The 20,000-nt window shown below is 50.7% G+C and overlaps 1 protein-coding gene across 1 annotated transcript in view; it reads right to left on the minus strand.

Moving 5' to 3' along the window:
* The window catches only part of LOC124477885 (latent-transforming growth factor beta-binding protein 4-like), a 32,866-nt gene that overhangs the window by 1,350 nt on the left and 11,516 nt on the right, over positions 1-20,000 (minus strand). Inside the window, exons 4-28 of the mRNA XM_047035955.1 lie at positions 17,634-17,894; positions 14,793-15,118; positions 14,528-14,630; positions 13,102-13,164; positions 11,775-11,897; positions 10,535-10,711; positions 9,313-10,410; positions 9,105-9,191; positions 7,431-7,559; positions 7,140-7,265; positions 6,831-6,950; positions 6,359-6,478; positions 6,030-6,143; positions 5,324-5,443; positions 4,666-4,785; positions 4,411-4,530; positions 4,103-4,216; positions 3,565-3,684; positions 2,692-2,817; positions 2,443-2,568; positions 2,061-2,183; positions 1,779-1,910; positions 817-942; positions 452-592; positions 5-175 (exon numbers count right to left, since the gene is read on the minus strand). Of these exons, the coding sequence (XP_046891911.1) occupies positions 5-175; positions 452-592; positions 817-942; positions 1,779-1,910; positions 2,061-2,183; positions 2,443-2,568; positions 2,692-2,817; positions 3,565-3,684; positions 4,103-4,216; positions 4,411-4,530; positions 4,666-4,785; positions 5,324-5,443; positions 6,030-6,143; positions 6,359-6,478; positions 6,831-6,950; positions 7,140-7,265; positions 7,431-7,559; positions 9,105-9,191; positions 9,313-10,410; positions 10,535-10,711; positions 11,775-11,897; positions 13,102-13,164; positions 14,528-14,630; positions 14,793-15,118; positions 17,634-17,894 (4,386 nt within the window). The remainder of the gene's footprint in view (positions 1-4; positions 176-451; positions 593-816; positions 943-1,778; positions 1,911-2,060; positions 2,184-2,442; positions 2,569-2,691; positions 2,818-3,564; positions 3,685-4,102; positions 4,217-4,410; positions 4,531-4,665; positions 4,786-5,323; positions 5,444-6,029; positions 6,144-6,358; positions 6,479-6,830; positions 6,951-7,139; positions 7,266-7,430; positions 7,560-9,104; positions 9,192-9,312; positions 10,411-10,534; positions 10,712-11,774; positions 11,898-13,101; positions 13,165-14,527; positions 14,631-14,792; positions 15,119-17,633; positions 17,895-20,000) is intronic.

Here is a 20,000-nt window from a genome sequence, read left to right on the forward strand (position 1 = left end):
AGGCTGAGCCGGCTGCAGGAGCCCTCGTCTGCCACGTTGTAGTAACACTCCCTGACCTCGCCCGGCCGGGGGGGCGCTAGTGAGCCTGCCTCCGCCCCTCGTCCAGGCTGGCGGGGCTGGGGGGACAGGGAGGAGGAGGATGAGGAGGAAGAGACGCCGGTAAACGTGGGTTGTCCTGTGAGAGAGCAGAAGGAGGGGAAGAAGGTGATGAGGTGGAGTGTGTCTGATTGTAGTGTCCACCATTGACCAGTAGGGGGCAGCAACATGCAGAGTTTTCTGTCAAGCCACCTGTTAAAGCACAGGAAATACATGAAGGATATCGACGCCAATTTAACTGCTTGGGAATGGGAGACGTTATCATCTTTCGTATGAGAAAATACGATTGATCTGCATTGTAATGAGTAATGAATTCATTGACAGAACTGTGACTGCAGGTGAGGTCAGGTGATACCTGGGAGGGGCCTGGTGACACATTGGCCTGAGCGCGTGTCAAACTCCGCCCCCTCCGGACACTCGCACATGAAGGAGCCGTCCACGTTCTCGCAGCGAGCCGCGCCACACACCCCCTGCATGGTCTCACACTCGTTCTCATCTGAGGGAAGGGATCGGGGGGGGCGGGGGGGGAAGGTAGAGGAGAGAGCTTGAAAATGAGAGAGCGATATGTAGCGGGTATGTGTGTCTGTGTTTGCGTGTAGGCGTGTGTGCGTCTACGAGCATGTGTGTGTGTGTGTGTGTGTGAGGGAGGAAGCATGTGTATGTGTGTGTGTGTGTGAGGGAGCAAGCATGCGTGTGTGTGTGTGTGTGTGGGAGACAAACCCGAGCAGGCCTTCCCATCGCTGCTGGAGGTGTAGCCTCGGTCACACACACACTGGAAGGTTCCAATCAGGTTCTGGCAGAAGGCATGCTCCCCACACACTGTCTCATTAGCACACTCGTTTATATCTGACAGAGAGAGAGAGAGGTAGAGTGAGAGAGAAGGAGGGAGGGGGAGAGAGAGGGAAGTTATATAACAGGAAAGAGGATATGAGAGTATAGAAGAGGCGGGTTGAGAGAAGAGGATAGGAGATGATAAGAGACTGTATGTCTCTGTGTATGTTAGGATATAAGATATGTGTTTGTCTTTGTGTCTATTAAGAGTCTGTGTATCTGTGTGTGTGTATGTGTATATATGTGTTTATGTGTATATCTGTGTGTGTGTGTGTGTATATATCTGTGTGTGTGTGTGCGTATATCTGTGTGTGTGTGTGTGTGTGTGTGCACGCACTTGTGTGCGTGTGTGTGGTGTATGTGTGTGTCTGTGTGTGTGTCTGTGTGTCTGTGTGCGTGTGTGTGGTGTATGTGTGTGTCTGTGTGTGTGTCTGTGTCTGTGTGTGTGTGTCTGTGTGTGTGTGTGTGTGTCTGTGTGGTGTACAGATGTCTCTTCTGGCAGGACTGCTCTGCTGTCTCCAGCATCTGATCTCCTCCCGCCTCACATCAATCAAACTCGGCTGCCATGACGACAGTGCCCCCCCCCCCCCATTTGGAGTCTCACATCTGTGTTCCACCTGCCTGCCACTCACAACCATGGCCAGGGCCAAGCGGTCCACTGTGCTTCATGTTAACACTGCACACAGCAAAGCAGTCAAACTCAGACGGAAGCAAATCCCATCCAGCAAAGACTACATTCTAGTTAGGGGAATTAAGTAGATACTAGTGTCTGTTGTTTCTAATGGCGTGGGTATGCCTTGGTTGGGGTGGGGGGAGACCAAAGGGGGACAGGAAGTGATGCGTCGACTCACCGACACACTCGCCAGTGCGGGTGACACGGTACCCGGGCTCACAGGATGTCACGCAGCGGTACGAGCCAATGGTGTTGTCACAGCGCTGTGAGCCACACACTGCCCCGCCCGAGTCCACACACTCATCCACGTCTGAGGAGACACACACGCACACACACAGGTCAGCTGTGTGTTCAGTAGGAGAAACCCTGGGCTTGGCAGTATATTAAGGGATTGCTGAGCTGACACATACAGACAATCTTCATCCTGAGTGTGTGTGTGTGTGTGTGCGTGCTGCCGTACCCAGACAGGCGTTGCTCTCCGGGCTGCTGGTGAAGCCAGCTTGGCACCGGCACAGGAAGGATCCCTGGGTGTTGACACAGCGCCCGTCCTGGCACGCGTCTGGCCCGGCACACTCGTCCACATCTGAGCACGCATCATCAACATCACGCTGCGTCAGCACGCTGCGTCAGTAGACATACACCCCCGCTCCCAATGTGTGAACGTGTCCCTGCTTACAGCTCAACTCAGCGGGATAGCCTGTTAGCATTCTCTTGTATCCATTTGTGTGTGTGGGGGGGGTCATTATCTTGTATATATGTGTGTGTGTATCATTTATTGTACACTTGTGTGTGTGTGTGTGATGATCTTGTCTCAGTGTGTGTGTGTCTGAACCTGTCCTCACCCTGGCAGGTGGTGCCGTTAGCGGAGGTGGTGTAACCCTGGGCACACACACAGCTGTAGGAGCCCAGCGCGTTCACACACTCGCCCTGCGGGAAGCAGAAGGAGCCCTCCAGACACTCGTTGATGTCTGCGGAGAGACACGCACAGCATGCAGGGTCACAGGGTGTGTGTGGGAAGCAGGAAGGCTGATCTCCACTTCCAAGCCACTGGTGTGTGTGAGCGGATGCAGGTGTGTGTGCGTGTGTGTGACCTCTGCAGTGTCGTCCCAGGCCGGTGGTCCTGTACCCCGGCTGGCAGTCGCAGCGGTACGATCCGTCCGTGTTCACACACACCCTGTCCGAAGAGCACGCCTGGGCCTGCTCACACTCATCTACATCTGGGGACAGAACACAGGAAGGTGTGTGTTTGTGTGTGTGTGTGTGTGTGTGTGTGTGAGGGTATGTGTGTGCTGGGAGGGAGGGGTCTGTAAACACTGGAATTCCTGCCTTGTGATGAAAGGCAGGGTTGGAGAGGACAGATGAGTCAGCACGGGAGGGGAGGGAGGGGGAAGAGGGGAGGGAAGGGAGGGAGGAGGGGAGGGAGGAAAGGAGGGGAGGGAGGAGAGGAGGGGAGAGAAGAGTAGGGGGAGGGGGGAGGAGAAGGGGGAGACATTCAGCTAGGGGAGGGAGGGGGGCAGGGGGGCTGGGAGGCAGATGTGGCGGAGGTGGGTGGAGGAGAATGCCGGGAAGGGGGGGGGGGGGGGGCTGGATGCTCTTTGATGAGTCTGATTGAAGTAAGTATTCTAAAGGGGAGATGATAATTGTAACCAAATATGCTCTTGAAGGCTGGGCCTGGTCCTGCTACATATGGGGGCCATACGGCCAGTGCCATCTGCTCAGAGAGGGGGAGGAAGACAGGAAGGGGGAGGGGAGGGCAGCTGGGCAGAAGGAGAGGAGAGGGGGAGGGAGGGCGTGGAGAGAGGGCAGTGGAGAGGTGCAGAGGTGAGGACAGTGAAGGGAGACAGAGATGGGAGAGACAGAACATACACAAGAGGCAGGGAAGGCAGGAGGAGAAAGAGGGGGAGGGAGTCGTGTGTAGAAAGCAGATTCATACATCTGCTGTTGAGATGTCCGCCCAGGCTTACCTGAGCACACCCCAGCCCTCACACTGTGTCCAGTCCTGCAGGGGACACACCTGTACGAGCCCTCAGAGTTCACACACTCCTGTCCCGGACACTGAGACGGCTCTGCACACTCATCTATGTCTGCACCAGAGAGCGGGGAGAGAGGGATGTTAGAGAGGGGAGGGATGAGGGGAGAGGGAGGGGAGAGAGGGATGTTAGAGAGGGGAGGGATGAGGGGAGAGGGAGGGGAGAGAGGGATGTTAGAGAGGGGAGGGATGAGGGGAGAGGGAGGGGAGAGAGGGATGTTAGAGAGGGGAGGGATGAGGGGAGAGGGAGGGGAGAGAGGGATGTTAGAGAGGGGAGGGATTAGGGGAGAGAGGGATGTTAGAGAGGGGTGGGATGAGGGAAGGATGATAGAGAGGGGAGGGATGAGGGGAGAGGGAGGGGAGAGAGGGATGTTAGAGAGGGGAGGGATGAGGGGAGAGGGAGGGGAGAGAGGGACGGGAGAGAGGAGATGGGACGAGGGATTGGAAGATGCATGTGTTTGGTGTTTGGATACCTGTGCAGTTTGCGTCCTGCAGTTTGAAGCCTGTTCGACACACACACTTGAAGCTGCCAGGTGTGTTCTCGCAGCGGCTGTTGGTACAGGGGCTCTGACGACACTCATCGACATCTGCACAAACAGACATTTGGTTTTTGCCCCATCCAAAAACCCAATCAAACTACCATGCAACACAGAGAAGACCAATATAGTTACGAAGGAACACTTCATTATGGTTCAGTGAATGTGACCACCCAGAGACCCCCTTGAGCAGGTCTCCATGAGCGGCGGGTGGAAACACAGCGTGAGGCAGCGCTCCTCCTCACCTGAACACTGGCCGTCTGTGAGCTGGAAGCCAGACTTACAGGCCACACACGTGAAGGAGCCCTGCGAGTTGACACACTCCTGCCCCGGACACCGCAGGGCGTTCCCACATTCATCCACATCTAGGATCCAAAACAAACCAGACGACATTAGCCGACCCGGACATGGTCCAAAACAACCGTTTCCTTTTCAATGCCAGACATTGTATTTGGACGACGTTGTCTTCCAGCTTAATGACGTGCTGAGGTAGGTCCTACCCTGGCAGGTGTTGTCTTGCAGGCTGTAGCCAGTCTGACACACACACGTGTAGCTTCCTAGGAGGTTCTCACAGCGACCGTTAGCACACGGAGAGGGAGTCTGGGAACACTCATCTACGTCTGGGGGAAATGCAGATCGAGGAACATCCGACTCGTTAGGACTTCCTTGAACAGTTTGGACAATATCTTGTTGGATTCATGGACCTATACGATTAATGTACAGGATTTTGTGGATAACAGGTACACTTGCACACTTGCACTTTTTGAGGTTCATGTTGTTTAATTGTAATTTGTTTAACTACATGCTCTTATGGTTCTTTCCGTTGGGACTCATTTGGTTTTTCAGGATGTATGCTTCATGTTTTGGCTACCCGCAATGTTTGGGGCTATCTCGTTGTTATAATCAGTGACCTATGCACTTTGTAAAGCTTTCTCTTGGAAGTTGCTTTGGATAAAAAGTGTCTGCTAAATGCATAAATGTAAATGTATAACAGAGAGCTGCACATGTATACTCAGGGTAGCGTTTTAAATGAAAGTCTGAAATGATATGTGGCGTCCCTCAAGGTCCCTCCTTCGCCCCCTGAACAATTTGTCATTTCCAGTTTTGTCCCTTGATATTTCTGAGGAGAGAACAGAACAGCCGAGGCTGCAGGCTCACCTGTGCACTGTCTGTGTGTGAGCTGGAAGCCAGGCTTGCAGGACACACACCTGTACGAGCCCTGAGAGTTGACGCAGGTCTGGCCGGGGCACTGGGACGGCTCCAGACACTCATCCACATCTGTGGGACGAACGAGACACAGCAGGGAGGGGAGACAGAGACACAGCAGGGAGGGGAGACAGAGACACAGCAGGGAGGGGAGACAGAGATACAGCAGGGAGGGGAGACAGAGATACAGCAGGGAGGGGAGACAGAGATACAGCAGGGAGGGGAGACAGAGATACAGCAGGGAGGGGAGACAGAGATACAGCAGGGAGGGGAGACAGAGATACAGCAGGGAGGGGAGACAGAGATACAGCAGGGAGGGGAGACAGAGATACAGCAGGGAGGGGAGACAGAGATACAGCAGGGAGAGGAGACAGAGATACAGCAGGGAGAGGAGACAGAGATACAGCAAGGAGGGGAGACAGAGATACAGCAGGGAGGGGAGACAGAGACACAGCAGGGAGGGGAGACAGATGTTACATGCAAATTGAATTTTAATGTATTATAAATAGGAGCTTAATACATTTTCCAAATATACATCTTTTTCTACACAATTGGAAGCGTCCTTAATATGTGCTAGTTGTGTATGTACACATACTTACTGATAACTTCAGTATACGTATGTAGCTTAGGGATGCATGTTGTGATTCTTCAGTCTTACCTGTGCAGGTGTTCCCCTGCAGTTTGTACCCAGTCCGACACACACACTTAAAACTCCCAGGCGTGTTCTCACAGCGACCGTTGGTACAGGGGCTCTGACGACACTCGTCTATATCTGTACAAGCGTAGCAAAGACTTACATAAAGAAGATTCATGCAAACAAACATGATGACACATCCATTTCATACATTGTAGTCACTGTATGTATTCATTTGATTCTTTGTAGTCATGAATATTCATGATGAGCCCCAATCTGACAGATGGACTCTGTGTCCTCACCTGAACATTGGTTAAGGGTGTGTGAGGAGGTGTGTGTGTGTGTGTCCTCACCTGAACATTGCCCGTTGAGCAGGCCGAAGCCTGGCTGACAGGACAAACACCTGTAGGAGCCTGCAGAGTTAACACACTCCTGACCTGGACACCTGAGAGGATCCTCACACTCATCCACATCTAGGAGGGAGGGAGGGAGAGAGAGAGAGAGAGAGAGAGAGAGAGAGAGAGAGAGAGAGAGAGAGAGAGAGAGAGAGAGAGAGAGAGAGAGAGAGAGAGAGAGAGAGAGAGAGTAGAGAAAGATAGAGAGAGAGGGGGAGAGAGAGAGAGGGATACAGAGGGAGAGAGAGACAGAAGTAGAGAAAGATGGGAAAGAAAGTTAGAGTGAGGGAGATGGATGGAGAGAAAGACAGAAGGAGAGACAAAGGGGCTCAGAGAGAAAGAGGGTGTGTGAGAGAGAGAGATGAATCTAAACAGTTTGCTGTTTAGTTTGTCTGTTCCACTGCTGGTTGGATTAGCAAGGTTGTCTCACCTGTGCAGGCATTGCCCTCCAGCTTGTATCCAGGGCGACACACACACTTGAAGCTTCCAGGTGTGTTGTCACAGCGACCGTTGGGGCAGGGGCTAGGAGCCTGCTGACATTCATCCACGTCTGGGGGACAAGAACACAGTCTCATCCTACACATGTCCTATCCCCCATGAATACGGAATCATAAGACAAAGTGGCAAACTTAACATAACACTTGGTATTTCTATCAGTTTTCCATACCTGTGCAGCTGTATGGGTGTGTGTCTGTATGTGAGTGTGTGTGTGTGTGTGTGCATGTGTGTGTGTACTCACCACTACAGCTGGTGCCCTGTGGATCAGAGTTGTACCCTGCAGGACAGATGCACCTGTAGCTCCCCTCAGTGTTCTGGCACCTTCCACCTCCACAGGGAGGGGGGGATCTCCTGCACTCGTCTATGTCTGGGAGAGAGGGAAGAGGGAGGGGGGAGAGAGAGAGAGGGGAGAGAGAAAGAAAGCAGGTTGAAGGAAGAGGATGCAGAATATTTACAGGATTAATGATTGACTATGAGTACATGCTTGGTGAGATGTGAGAGGGACACAGGTTCGATCCCCTGTGGGCTTCACCTTGGCAGTACGTCTGCAGGGCGGAGGGCTGGTAACCCTCATCACAAACACAGATGTGTCTCCCTCCAGGCTGGTCCACGCAACGACCGTGCCCACACACCTGAGGCCTGGTCTCACACACACCACGCACTGGGGCACACACAAACACACACACACACACACGGACAGACAGACATACACCAGTGCACACACACGCCACACATTCAGCTCTTCCCACAGTTCATAAACGTACAGTCTGTGGATGGAATGTTTTCATGTGCATGCACTGTAATTGTTGGTTCGCGTGTCCTCATGTGTGTCTTGTGTGTGTGAGTATCAGGTCTACCGACTAAGCAGCCCTCTGTGTGCTATGGAGGGCAGCAGTGACACATACAGCTAGCGTCACTAAAGTCTCCCACAGCCTCCTCTGAGGCCAGCCGCTCATGTATTTCTCATAGCACTATCAGGGCGCTTTCATGGGGAGAGGGCAAAGCCGCCCTGTTATTAAACAAACTCAAAGCTCCGCGCAGTGAGAAGTGTGAAATTCCGGGTTCCAGTCTAAATCTGGCAACCGCTTGAAATGATAGAAGCTGGATGGCCGTCCAGCTCCGCCCCCACGAGCACACAGGCAGCGTGAGGACTGGCAGGCAGAGGCAGAGCGGTTTGCCCGGTTTAGACCCGCTGCAGAACAGGAAGTACAGACTTGGCTTTGTACTGTAGTCTCTACCCATCTGGCTGCAACTTAGATGGAGAGAGAGAGCGAGGAAGATAGAGTGAGAGGTAGCGAGAGAAAGATTGAGAGGGAAAAGATCAACGGAAAAGTAGAGAGAAGAACCGAGAACCTTTATCTTCCACGCCTTGTCACCATGTCAGGGAAGGATTTAATGTTGTGTGTGTTTGTGTGTGTGTGTGTGAAAAGGAAGAGACAGAGGAGTTGAGTTGTGTGTGTGTGTGTTAACCTCAGTCACGGCCACAGTAATACAGCTGGAGAGAGAGAGACAGAAGGAGAGAGACAGACAGAGAAAGAGTTGACAGCCAAAGTAAGCCAGGGAGAGAGTAAGCAAGAGAGACAGAGGGAGAGAAAGAAGGAGCCATGAGAAGAGACCGTGCCAGAAGAACCATCTGACACCTTTGAAGATGGAGATCAAAACCCTGTAAAACTCAACTGCCATTTACCCCCAATTTCTCAGACCTCATTATACCGTTCCGTTTGACCTGTGACCTTTGGCTGCCATTTCCTGTCACATTAAAGAGAGGCTGATCTAACGAAGGGAGAACAATGCTCCATCTGAGCACTGCTGCTGAGAGTGTTGACATTGATTACACTGATGGCCTTTGTTCCCAGACAGGTGTGTGGAGGCTGGTTCCAGGGAGCTCTGTCAGACTGGGGCCGCTAGTCGGCAGTGGAAGTCACCAGAGGGGAACCCATCAGCTTTTGTATGTTCATGTTGGAATATCCAAGTGGTGGTTTCCTTTGAGTTTAGGACTACTTGAAAGTTCAAACTACTAGTTGGGACTTGCGTACTTGGTAGTTTGGACTTGGCAAGTTTGAGTCTGTGAAACCCTCTGTCACATTGCTTGTAAAAAAGGCTAAATAACTACAATTTGATTTGGTTATTGTTAGTTTAAGTAAAGCTGGCTTGGGTATGTCTGGTTGGGGTGTGGGTAATTATTTTGTGTTTGGTTAAGGTGTACCTGGCCTCGGTACGTCTGGTCTCTGTGTGACAGGAGAAACAGGCCGCCGGTCCGCTGAAGGCCGTTGGGTCTGGGCGGGAGGACGAGCTGAAACACCAACATGGATCAAGAACCACATACTCCAGGGCTGTGCAAACCTGTATTGTAAACCGGAGCCAAATTCCTTGTATGTGTACACACTTGCCCAATAAAGCAGATTCGGACTCACCTGTTACTCTGGCAGGTCTGGCTGTGGAGGAGGAGGCAGGGAGTGGAGGCTTGCTTGGGGTCAGAGAGCCTCTGCTGACGGGCTGCTGGGGCTGGAGCAGGCTGGTCCTGGATGGTTGCTGAGGCCTGGTTGGAGGAGAGGGTAACCCACTGCTGGATGGTTGTGCAGGGCTGGTTTCTAGGAGGAGAGAACCTCCATCGCCAGGCTTGATCTGGGAGGGCTGGGACCCTGTGTTGGCTGGGGCCTGGGGCCTAGTTTGCAGGGGGGGAAGACCTCCGCTAGATGGCTGCAGAGGTCGCAGTGGAGTGGTCTGTGAGCCTGTGCTGGATGGATGTTTGGGCCTGGTTGGTGTGGAAGCTGAACCACTACCGGTTGGGTGTTGTGTCCTGGTAGAGCCAGAGCTGACACGCTGGTTGGAGCCAGTACTTGCAGGCTGTAACGGCCTAGCCTGGCCACCACTTGCAGGCTGGTTGGAACCAGTACTTGCAGGCTGTAATGGCCTAGCCTGGCCACCACTTGCAAGCTGGTTGGAGCCAGTATTTGCAGGCTGTAATGGCCTAGCTTGGCCACCACTTGCAGGCTGGTTGGAGCCAGTACTTGCAGGCTGTAACGGCCTGGCCTGGCCACCAGTTGCAGGCTGTTGCGCCTTGGTGTGGCCACCACTTGCAGGTTGGTTGGAGCCAGTACTTGCAGGCTGTAATGGCCTAGCCTGGCCACCACTTGCAGGCTGGTTAGAGCCGGTACTTGCAGGCCGTAATGGCCTAGCCTGGCCACCACTTGCAGGCTGGTTGGAGCCGGTACTTGCAGGCTGTAACGGCCTAGCCTGGCCACCACTTGCAGGCTGGTTGGAGCCAGTACTTGCAGGCTGTAATGGCCTAGCCTGGCCACTTGCAGGCTGGTTGGAGCCGGTACTTGCAGGCTGTAACGGTCTAGCCTGGCCACCACTTGCAGGCTGCTGCGTGGTGACAGAGCCCCTGCCAGAGGGCACCACAGGGGGCCCTCCTGTGCCGTGCTGCTCCGCCACGCGCTGGTTGAACTGGATGGCCGAGGCAGAGTAGTGGTAGCCCGGTCCTGCTGGACAGATCTCTTTGAAACCCACTACAGGAGGGGGGGGGGGACCACAGAGGAGGACACTGGGGTCAGAGGTTGACTTATAAGAGGACACAGCACATGATGTGTAGCATATATAGTGTAGTATGTTATGAGAACATTAGCTTCAGACCTGATCCAAAGTATGGGCAGCGTTCACAGTCCTGGCCCCAGGCTTTGCCCACGCGGCTGCAACAGCAGATCTGCTTGGTGATGTTCTTCAAGATGTGCAGGGAGCAAGAACCAGGGCCCCGGCCAGAATCCAACACGCGGTAGCACTGACCCTTCACCTCTGAGATCACGTTCTGGGCTGGGAGGAGGGTGGGGGTAGGAGGAGCGGAGGGGTCAGGGGTTCAGGAGACAGGCAGGAGGGTGGGGAAGAAGAATGAACAGAGTGAATACAGCAGGAAGCCAGAAAATGAGGGTCAGAGCGGGCAGACGGAGGTGCACAGCAACAAGTCATGAAGGCCAGGCAGGGAAGAGCAACGGTCCCAGCATGCAGCAGACCCAAACACATGCTCAGGCTGCACTGCATTCTGCAGACACAGATCATGTAGACATGGTCCACTGTATTCCACAATGCTCTTACAACAACCAGCCAGGGGGATGTACTTACCCTTGAGGATCTCTGAGAGTTTAAAGGGATAGTTAGACCTACATATTGTAACAACTTATCACTTCATAATATAGTTACAACCAATAACTCTACAACATTGACAGAATATTAGAGGTGGACAACAGCTTAGAGAGAGAGGGGGGAGAGAGAGAGAGAGAGAGAGAGAGAGAGAGAGAGAGAGATAGAGAGAGAGAGAGAGAGAGAGAGAGAGAGAGAGAGAGAGAGAGAGAAGTGAGAAACCCCCATGAACCTTTCAGGAACACATGATTTAAAAAGGCCTGTTTAGACTCAACGATGCACAAAACAGACAGGCGGACACACACACGCATACACACACACAATGCTTCCAACAATCCAGACAGCATTAGAGTGAGGATCCTGCGGGGATCTGGAGGCAAGGCCCGGACGAAGACAGCCAGCAGACGACTGAGAGACACAAAGAGAGAAGCAGCAAGCAACCCCGTCTCTGAAGAGACGCCGACGCAACCCCATCACGTCTCCAGCCCGGAGAGGAAGAGAGGACGACAGCTTCAGACCAAAACCAGCATCAAACCAGCATCCAAAAGCACAGTCCAGGTCAATGCCGGTTAGAATAAGCAGGTCAGAGGGTTTTATTCGGAGACCTCGGCCTGGCGTTATTCCTGTTTCATTCCACATGGAGGGCAAGGATGAAGGGGGTGTTTTCAGCAGCCGGCCCAGAGGCGCCCCACCACCCCTTCCATCACCCCTTCCACCGCCCCTCCTCAGAGGTACTTACAGATGCAGATGCTGTGCAAGGCGTCCAGAATGAACCCTGTCTTGCAGACACAACTGTGGCTGCCCCTAGTGTTGACACAGTTCCCGTTCTCACAGAAGCCCGGCTGCAAACACTCATTCACATCTAAACATCGCCAGGGGGAGACACCAAGAGTCATGTCCGCACTGTGAAGTACACTCTCCATCAACCACAACTCATTTATAGGTCTTCTCCACTCTACATTCTAGCTTTTATACAGGCCTTCTTAACCTGATTGACAAAGTCACATGCAATACTTCTACCAATCCACGCTACATGAGGACATTATCCCTATCTAGATCACATTCTGACTAGATACTACTCCATAAGACCCATCCACACTAGACTCAAATCATGAACATGAACCCTAAAACATAATGTTTGGCCAAATACTACACAACCAGTACTACAACCAGAGAAATGCAACTCTTTAGAAGTCTGGAGAGAGGGACAAGTGATGCAACAGTCTGTTGTTGTTACTTCTCTCTCTGGTAAACTTCTCCCCAGTTTGGTTACACAACTCCAGTCTCTCTGGCCAGGCCCTGACTGCATTGGTTAAGAGAAGCCTGGAGCCATGGATGTTCTCCCAGGCTAACAATCCACAACAGTGTGACTTGTCAGCTTGACTTATCAGCTTGACGAGAAGTGGTCTGCACTTCTCTTGGCGTTTCATAGATCTGAGGTACAATTTTGAAGAGTCTGTACTGACATGAGAGAAAAAAAGATCAGATCCGACCATAGACTGGGGGGGGGGTGGGATTTCATTAATCTTTTATATATATTTTTTTTTTGTGAATTCAATCCTTGAGCGTTAGGTTGAACCAAACTGCCACCTGATATAGCTAATCCAACTCTTTGCTAGACAGTTGGTTTTCCAGACTCCTGAGGTATTTTCTCATGTGAGTGCTATCCCATCTGTCTGACCTGGTCAGGGTGACTAATTAGCTGATCTGATAGCATTAGCACGGTGCTACCACAGATCACAACCTGTGACACCGCTTTGCAATGCTACTTTGCAACCATGACATTCAGTATCACCAACTAAATAAAATTAGCATGCTACATTAGCCTTCGGCTACAGTCCTTCAGCCCTAGCACTCATATTCTGCCAGTGGTTTGAATATTTGCTTTCATTCTTTACCCGACACTTATGTGATAGATACCTGGGGGAATACTGAAAAACAATTGATCTTCTTCAGAAGCTGATGCTTAGTGAAATGTTTGTGTCACTATGTGGTAGCTAGCTAGCTGATCGAATTGGGGTTATAGCTAGCTATTCCATTTGTTAACATGGACTTGTGCAACTCACCAACACACTGAGTGCCATTGATCCTCTCAAACCCTGTTGGACAGCTGTTATTCACCCAACTTCCTAAAAACAAATACAATTATTAATATATAATAGAAATTATTGCAATTTTATCATATAATCGATGAGGAATATAATCAAGCAAGCATACCTGACAGAATATCATCAAGTCTGTGCACTCCTAACAACAATTTAATTAATGCTTCTTCACTAAGATCCTGTCAAACCATACATCTAAGCTTTACAAGGAGTACATAAAACTGTCCAGGGAGACATTTCTCTTCTCAACCTCACCATTGTCTCGAAGATAATGGGGAGGTTGAGAAGAGAAATGTCTCCCTGGACTTTGACCATAGGCCCCTTCTGGCTGAAATGATTGTGTTCCAACAAAGTGGTTAGGAGAGGAGAAAGGATTCTATTCCAACAAAGTGGTTAGGAGAGGAGAAAGGATTCTGTGTTTCAAATGTCTCTGATCAGCCTCCAGAGTTCTGGACAAGCGCTATTTTCTTTGTAACCAGAATACCAAGAAAGTGTAGAACCATCCTTCACTGCAACGAGATTTGGATAGCACTTCAAGGGTTCAAGAAACGACACATTCTTTCTTAAGATCTTCCTGAAACTGTTTATCAACAGCTCCAATAAAGCTACAGTGTGTTTTCTGTCTTTCTTTCCAAACCTCATTCCGATGGAGTTATAGCCGACAAAACAAGTCTGATTAATGAAGCTCATTCCTGCTATCTTACATTTTCTAGATATGACTTTGAGCAAAGTGTGTATTTAGTCCTTTGTTTTTCCATCTACAGCATGTGGTGTGTCATAACAGAAGGCAAACTTCCTCCGTTACAGTGCTGCATGTCTGCCCAGCAATAGCCAACCGTTTCCAAACAGGACTGGCATGCAGGCCTGTTTGCATTCATGTTACACTGGGTATATGGGTGATAAAAGGGGTTTTAAAAAAGAACATTAGCTCACTGATCTCACTTTTCAACACACTGTCGATACACTCTTGGAGGCAAGCTTATGAACTAATACGGCCAAAACATACATTCCTGTCCTGTTAGTCATGGCTGGAGTGTAACACACGGGCAACATTATCTACGCCAACCAGCAATGATGAGGTCATATTACAGTCCTCCAGATTATGAATTCTGGCTGAACGTGGTTATGTGGTGGGATGTTTTGTAAGGAAATCCACTGCTTCCTCGAGGCTCTATGTCTGTCCAGAAACATAGAGAAGAAATAGCATAAAACTACTCTTTGTTTGTGGATGAATATTTTCTTCCTAAAAAAGGCCAAAGATGTACATGTAGTTGAAAACGCATTACCGTTTGAACAACAACTACAGCAGAACCTGGGAAACCAGGAAAATTGTGGACAGGTGATAATGTGTACTGTATGTGTGTGTGCGTGTGTGTGCTTGGTTTACCTGCGTTAGGGGGACAGAGAACACACTCGTTGATGCCCCAGGCCTTGCCTAGGCCCCGACAGCAGCTGTCTTGGCTCCTGAGTCCAGGGAGGGGGGAACTGCACTAAAGGGGGGGAGGAGAGACACGCAAACATCTCACATTCCTACATGAAATCAGAAAAAGCTACGAAATAACATGAACTCTTGCAATTGCAAAGGAAGAATATAATCAGTCCCATCCGATAGATAGATATTCCTGAAAGGGACCTGCCCTGCAGGGTCTCACCTGTCCATTGCGGACATCTCTGAAGCAGTACTTGAACCCAGAAGCTTCTGTGTAGGTTCCCTTTCCCCTCAGGGTTTGGGCTTGGACCTTAGCAGGCTGGGACTGGACCTTGGCAGACTGGACCCGAGATGGCGGCTCCGCCTCGGACCTCCCTCCCTGCACAACGCTGGTTCTCGACCCCGAGAGTCCGGAAGACCAGGTGACAGTCTCTGAGTGCTCCCTGCCGTTGGGGCCGTAGCCCACCTTCAAGACCTGGTGGATCTTCACCGAGGCCTCGGCAGGGTGCTGGACACGCACCTTCACCATGGATGAGCCGGACGCAGGAGCTGCGGAGGGGTTAGCGTAGCATGTCGGAGTGTTAGCAATCACAGTTGAAATAGAATTGATGTAAGCATCGGGCGCGTGCTTAAGTAGGTTCATGTCTGACTTGCTGTTACTGTGCTAGACCCCTTAAGTGGAACACAAAACTGGAACGCAAAAATAACATTCTTGTTGGGCAAGCTCATTAATAAGTAAGTGAAGTGAGATATCCAGCCTCGTCTCTAAGAACATTTGATCAGGAAGAGAGGGGATATTGTGCTATGCAGGTTCCTTGACTATTCATGTTCGTCATCCCTGGTCAACAGACCTGAGGGAACCATTGGCAAGTATCTGTTCCACAGAGAAACGACAGCAGTCAGCCTGAGTCACGTCTATCCTGCTCCAATGTTTATGTTTACAGACGGATAAGGGAGGAGAGATAATCAGTTAGTGTTGCATTGCAGCTCATTGGCTACAGGCCTCTGGGTGATACTATAGGTTTCATATCACTGTACTCTGCTGAGCTGTGTGTGTGTGTGTGTGTGTGTGGTGGAACATCAGGGAGGGCAAGAACGGGTCAGAGAATGTCACAGAAGTGTCTACACTTTGCAGTCATCCAGAACATGTGACCCACAGGAGACTGTGTGTCTCTCTGTCTTTGTGTGTGTCTCTGTGTGTGTCTCTGTGTGTGTCTCTGTGTGTGTTACGTTGGTAAGCTCAGCCCAGTACTGACTCACAGTTTTTTTTTCAGTCTGTTTTGCAAGTCTGGAAACAGTATAAAGGTGAAAGGTTTAGTTTAACCCTGGTGTAGTGTTTGGGTCTGTGGGACCATTTGTAATGTTTACTAAAATAAATTATACAGTTAATTTTCAACCTGAGACTTACTGGCCTCGGCTCATTTCTGGGAAGAACATGTCAAAGAACACATTTTCATTCAGTGCACAACATTAGGTATTTCAGGTCCATTAGACAATCACATTGTTCGATAAATTACTTCAGTACAATGTAAGAAATGTTACTTGTTTCCACAAACTCTATCCCAGCCAGGTACAAATGGATCAGTGAACATTGGATGAGTGATACTAATATGAACACCACACCAGGGTTAAAGGCTTGTTTTGTCTTGTAATGTTGCTGTGGGTTTTAGTAGACTCTGTGGCTGAACTCTTGATGGACACTGTGTCATTCCCAGAGGTTACACACACACAGGCCAGCCCGGAGACGGAACACAGACTTCTGGACTCTAACAGAACCGACACACACAGTGCCTGTACTCATTAACCAGCACATCTAGTTCCCAGGGGGTCACACACACACTAACAAACACACGCTAACAAAGACACGCACAACACAGAAGTATTCATGGATTTATTTATTGCTTGTCTACTCTCACTGTGAGTTCCACTGAAAGGTTCTTTTTTAAGAGCCTTCACCTGGCCTAGTTAGACTTGCCTGGCTGCCTAACATGTAATGAGCGCCCTTGTCTGTCCTGGGTTCTGGCAATTGGAGCCACAGAGGTGCCCTTTGTCTGCCTGTTTGGACTATTCAGAAAGCCCGTCAAAAAGCACGTCAGGAGGTGCGCACGTGAAACAGACGCAGTAAAGTTCGAAGGAGTCGAAAACAGCATTCCTCCATGAGAGAGCCGGGACAGGGGAAGTGACCTCATTATGACCTCATCGCGTTCCGCAGGTCCCACGGTGTCCTGGTACGAGACTGTGATTGATGTCCATCAAACTGCCCTTGTGATGCTAAATGTTTGAGGTTGTCATGGGGAGAGCAGAGGCCCCTTGTCTATGTCAACAAGGCTTGGCCTCACAGGGGAGAAAGCCCCCACGAAGAGGTGGGTGACTACCAGGGGTGTGTGGGGGCCGCACCCAAAGTCGGATTCAAGAGGCGCAGAATGTGCTTGACTGACAGGAGCCAAGTCCACAATACCTTTATTCTGAAGAGTATTGCGTAAGCCCTCTCCACATTCTCTCCTCCTCTCTCTCCTCCCTCCCTCAAGAGCATAATCAACTTTGCTATTTCATTTGTTAGTGTGAGCTCAGCATGCTGTTTTGATTTCACCCCCCCCCCCCTCCCCCAGAGAGAACACCGCCCACGGTGATGTCATCGGGCCTTTATAGACCGTAGGAAAACACAAGCGGGGATGAGGTGATTGCGTTGCCGCGGAGAGTGCGGGACAGATGACCCCATCATAATGTAATATACTCTAGCATGAAGAATCATCCTTCGTGGGAGCGCAGCAGGAGCGCCTTGACATTGTGGTGAGTGAAAGTGAGAAGGTAGCTACTGAGGACCATGAGTTTCCATCCACACATCCTCCTTCGAAGGGCTGTCAGCTGTGATGTTGCGTTTTTGTTGTTGTTGCTTTTCATAACGCAAGCATGCAATTACATTTCGGACGGAGAAAAAAAGCTGTTTCAGTTCATGAGTTCCCTCCCCTCCCTATTGTCCAATCACCTCCCACCCCAGTCCTAATCCAACCCAATCCACCCCCTCCCCCTTTGCTTCACCCCTCCAAAGCCCCTCCCACCTCACCTCCAGACTGGCTCTGGCTCTGGCTCCTGGTCAGGTTCTGCCCGATTGGATGGCTGCCCAGGGGGAGGATGTACTCCGACTGGGTCAGAAGCTCCCCATTGGACAGCACGGCGGGGCTGGACGGCGGCTTCTCAATGTCATTGGTTGAGGAGGATGAAGTGATGGGGATGTGACAGAACTTGCCGGTGAAGGTGGGCGGGCACAGACAGCGGTCCTTCTGGATGCACACGCCCCCGTTCTTGCACAGCATCGGACACAAGACTGGAGGAGAGAGGAGGACACAAGATAGGGATTAGAGTCAGGCACAGGACTGGAAGAGAGAGAAGAGAGGAGAGTAGAATGAGTGTATGCACACAGATCTGAAGAGGAAAAGGGTAGAGAAGAAAGAGAGGAGCGTTGAAGAACAAAGGAGAGAGAGGGATGAGTCATTAACAGGGACGACACATTCGCGGTCGGTAATTCACACCGTAAAACACAACAATTAGACTCTTCAATTTCGCTGGGCCGCTCCGTGTTTGTCTACAGGCTTTCTCTCTGTCTCCCTCTCTCTGCCTCTCTCTTCTTCTCGCTGTCACTCTCCCTATCCCTCCCCCTCCCCCTCCCCCTCCCCCTCCCCCTCTCCCCCTCCCTCTCCCTCCCTCTCTCTCCCCCCTCCCCCCTCCCTCTCTCTCTCTCTCGCTCTCTGATGCTCTCCCTCCCTCTCTCTAAAACCTCTTGGATCGTCCACCTGGACGAGGGGACAGGCAGACAGACTGGGAGGGCGGGAAGCCCAGCCAAACAACACACTGATCCATCATCTTTATGCCGTCCTGTTGCTCCCAGGGGAACTCGATAGGTTTACCATCTGAACACCTGGCCTCGTCCACAGGGCCTGTGTAGCCTGTCGCCCGGGGTTACAGGACAGCTCTCTGGGCCAGAGTTCTGGTTCATCAGAGCTGTAATGATGCATGCTGGGAAGGACTGGACCGTACTCTACTCTATGGGACTCTCCTGAACAACCATGTACTGTAAAGTACTGTACAGGAGTCTGGTGTTCAGAACTGTACACTACAGTACTACTACAGTGAAAGACACAACAGCACCGTACTGTATCCTGTACTTTCCAGGAAGCTAGTGTTCAGGACTTTACTGTACAGGACTCTACTGTAGTCCTAGGTGGTTTCCCATAGCTCAGCAGCCAGGCATCCACCCATTGTGTTGGAGGCGAGGGCCAGAGAGAAGGTTGGTGTTGTTTCTAACCTCAGACAGGAAGAGGAACATTAGCCAGACTGGCTCCAGCACCGAGACCTGCTTTATCTGGGCACTCAGAGATGTGGGTGGGGGGGGGGGGGGGGGGGGGGGGTTATGTGTCCAAGGAGAGAAATGTGTGTGTGTGGAAGTTTTTGTTCCCTACTGTGACAAAAACTGGGGGGATAAGGTGAACAAGATAGCCTATGGACACAGAGATGGAAAGACATATGTAAAGAGGGAGAGAAAGAAAGAGGGAGAAGCAATAAACTGAGAATGAAAAATAGAAAGAGAGAATGTGCAGGTGTCTCTAACGTCAACTAGCCTCATCAGCTCTGCTGTTGAGATGCAGAGTACAACTGTCCACATTTCCAGTTGACCATCTCTATTTCATCCCTGAAAACACTAGGTTTGAGTTTAAGAGGCAAAGACAGTTGCAACAAAGTCAGGATCAAAACTCAGGTCAGAGCCAGGCAGTACCCCCAGGCATGTCCTGGTTCTGGTGTGTGTGTGGAGAGAGGAGATGGCTGTTATTCTGCCAAAGTTCTACTGGTGCCAGATTAGGATCCTTGGATCACATATGACCACATCATTACTCAACTGTTCTGGGCATGTGAGTGTGTGTGTGTGTTTATGTGTATGTGTTTGTGTGTGAGTGTGTGTCTTTGTGTGTGTGTGCGTGTGCTTAACAGATGACAACATTAGAACTTTAAGCAAAGAGCAATAAAGGACATCAGTATTTGTGTGCGTGAGAGTGTGTTTGTATGTGTGTTCAGGAGGTATGTTTAGACGCAAATTAAAGACACATGCTGTTTAGCTACACTCCCCCTATCACTTCCTGTCTCTATCCCTACCTCCTCTGTCCTCTCAGGCAGTTAGTGTCTCAGCAATCTGCCTATTAGAGCTGGCGACTAGAACCCATAAACATGCTGAGGACTAGAATCAATAACCATGCTGGGGACTTGGACCTATAACCGTGCTGGGGACTAGAACCCTGAGGACTAGAACCTATAACCATGCTGGAGTCCAGGCTAAAGACCCACCTATTTTCTTTAGCCTTTTCATGATTGCTCTGGGGTTTATGTTTGTTTATATCTTATGGTTTATAGTTATATCACTTTCTCTTAAACTGGTTATTTT

This window comes from Hypomesus transpacificus, chromosome 15, assembly GCF_021917145.1.
Source record: "Hypomesus transpacificus isolate Combined female chromosome 15, fHypTra1, whole genome shotgun sequence".
Lineage (NCBI taxonomy): Eukaryota > Metazoa > Chordata > Actinopteri > Osmeriformes > Osmeridae > Hypomesus > Hypomesus transpacificus.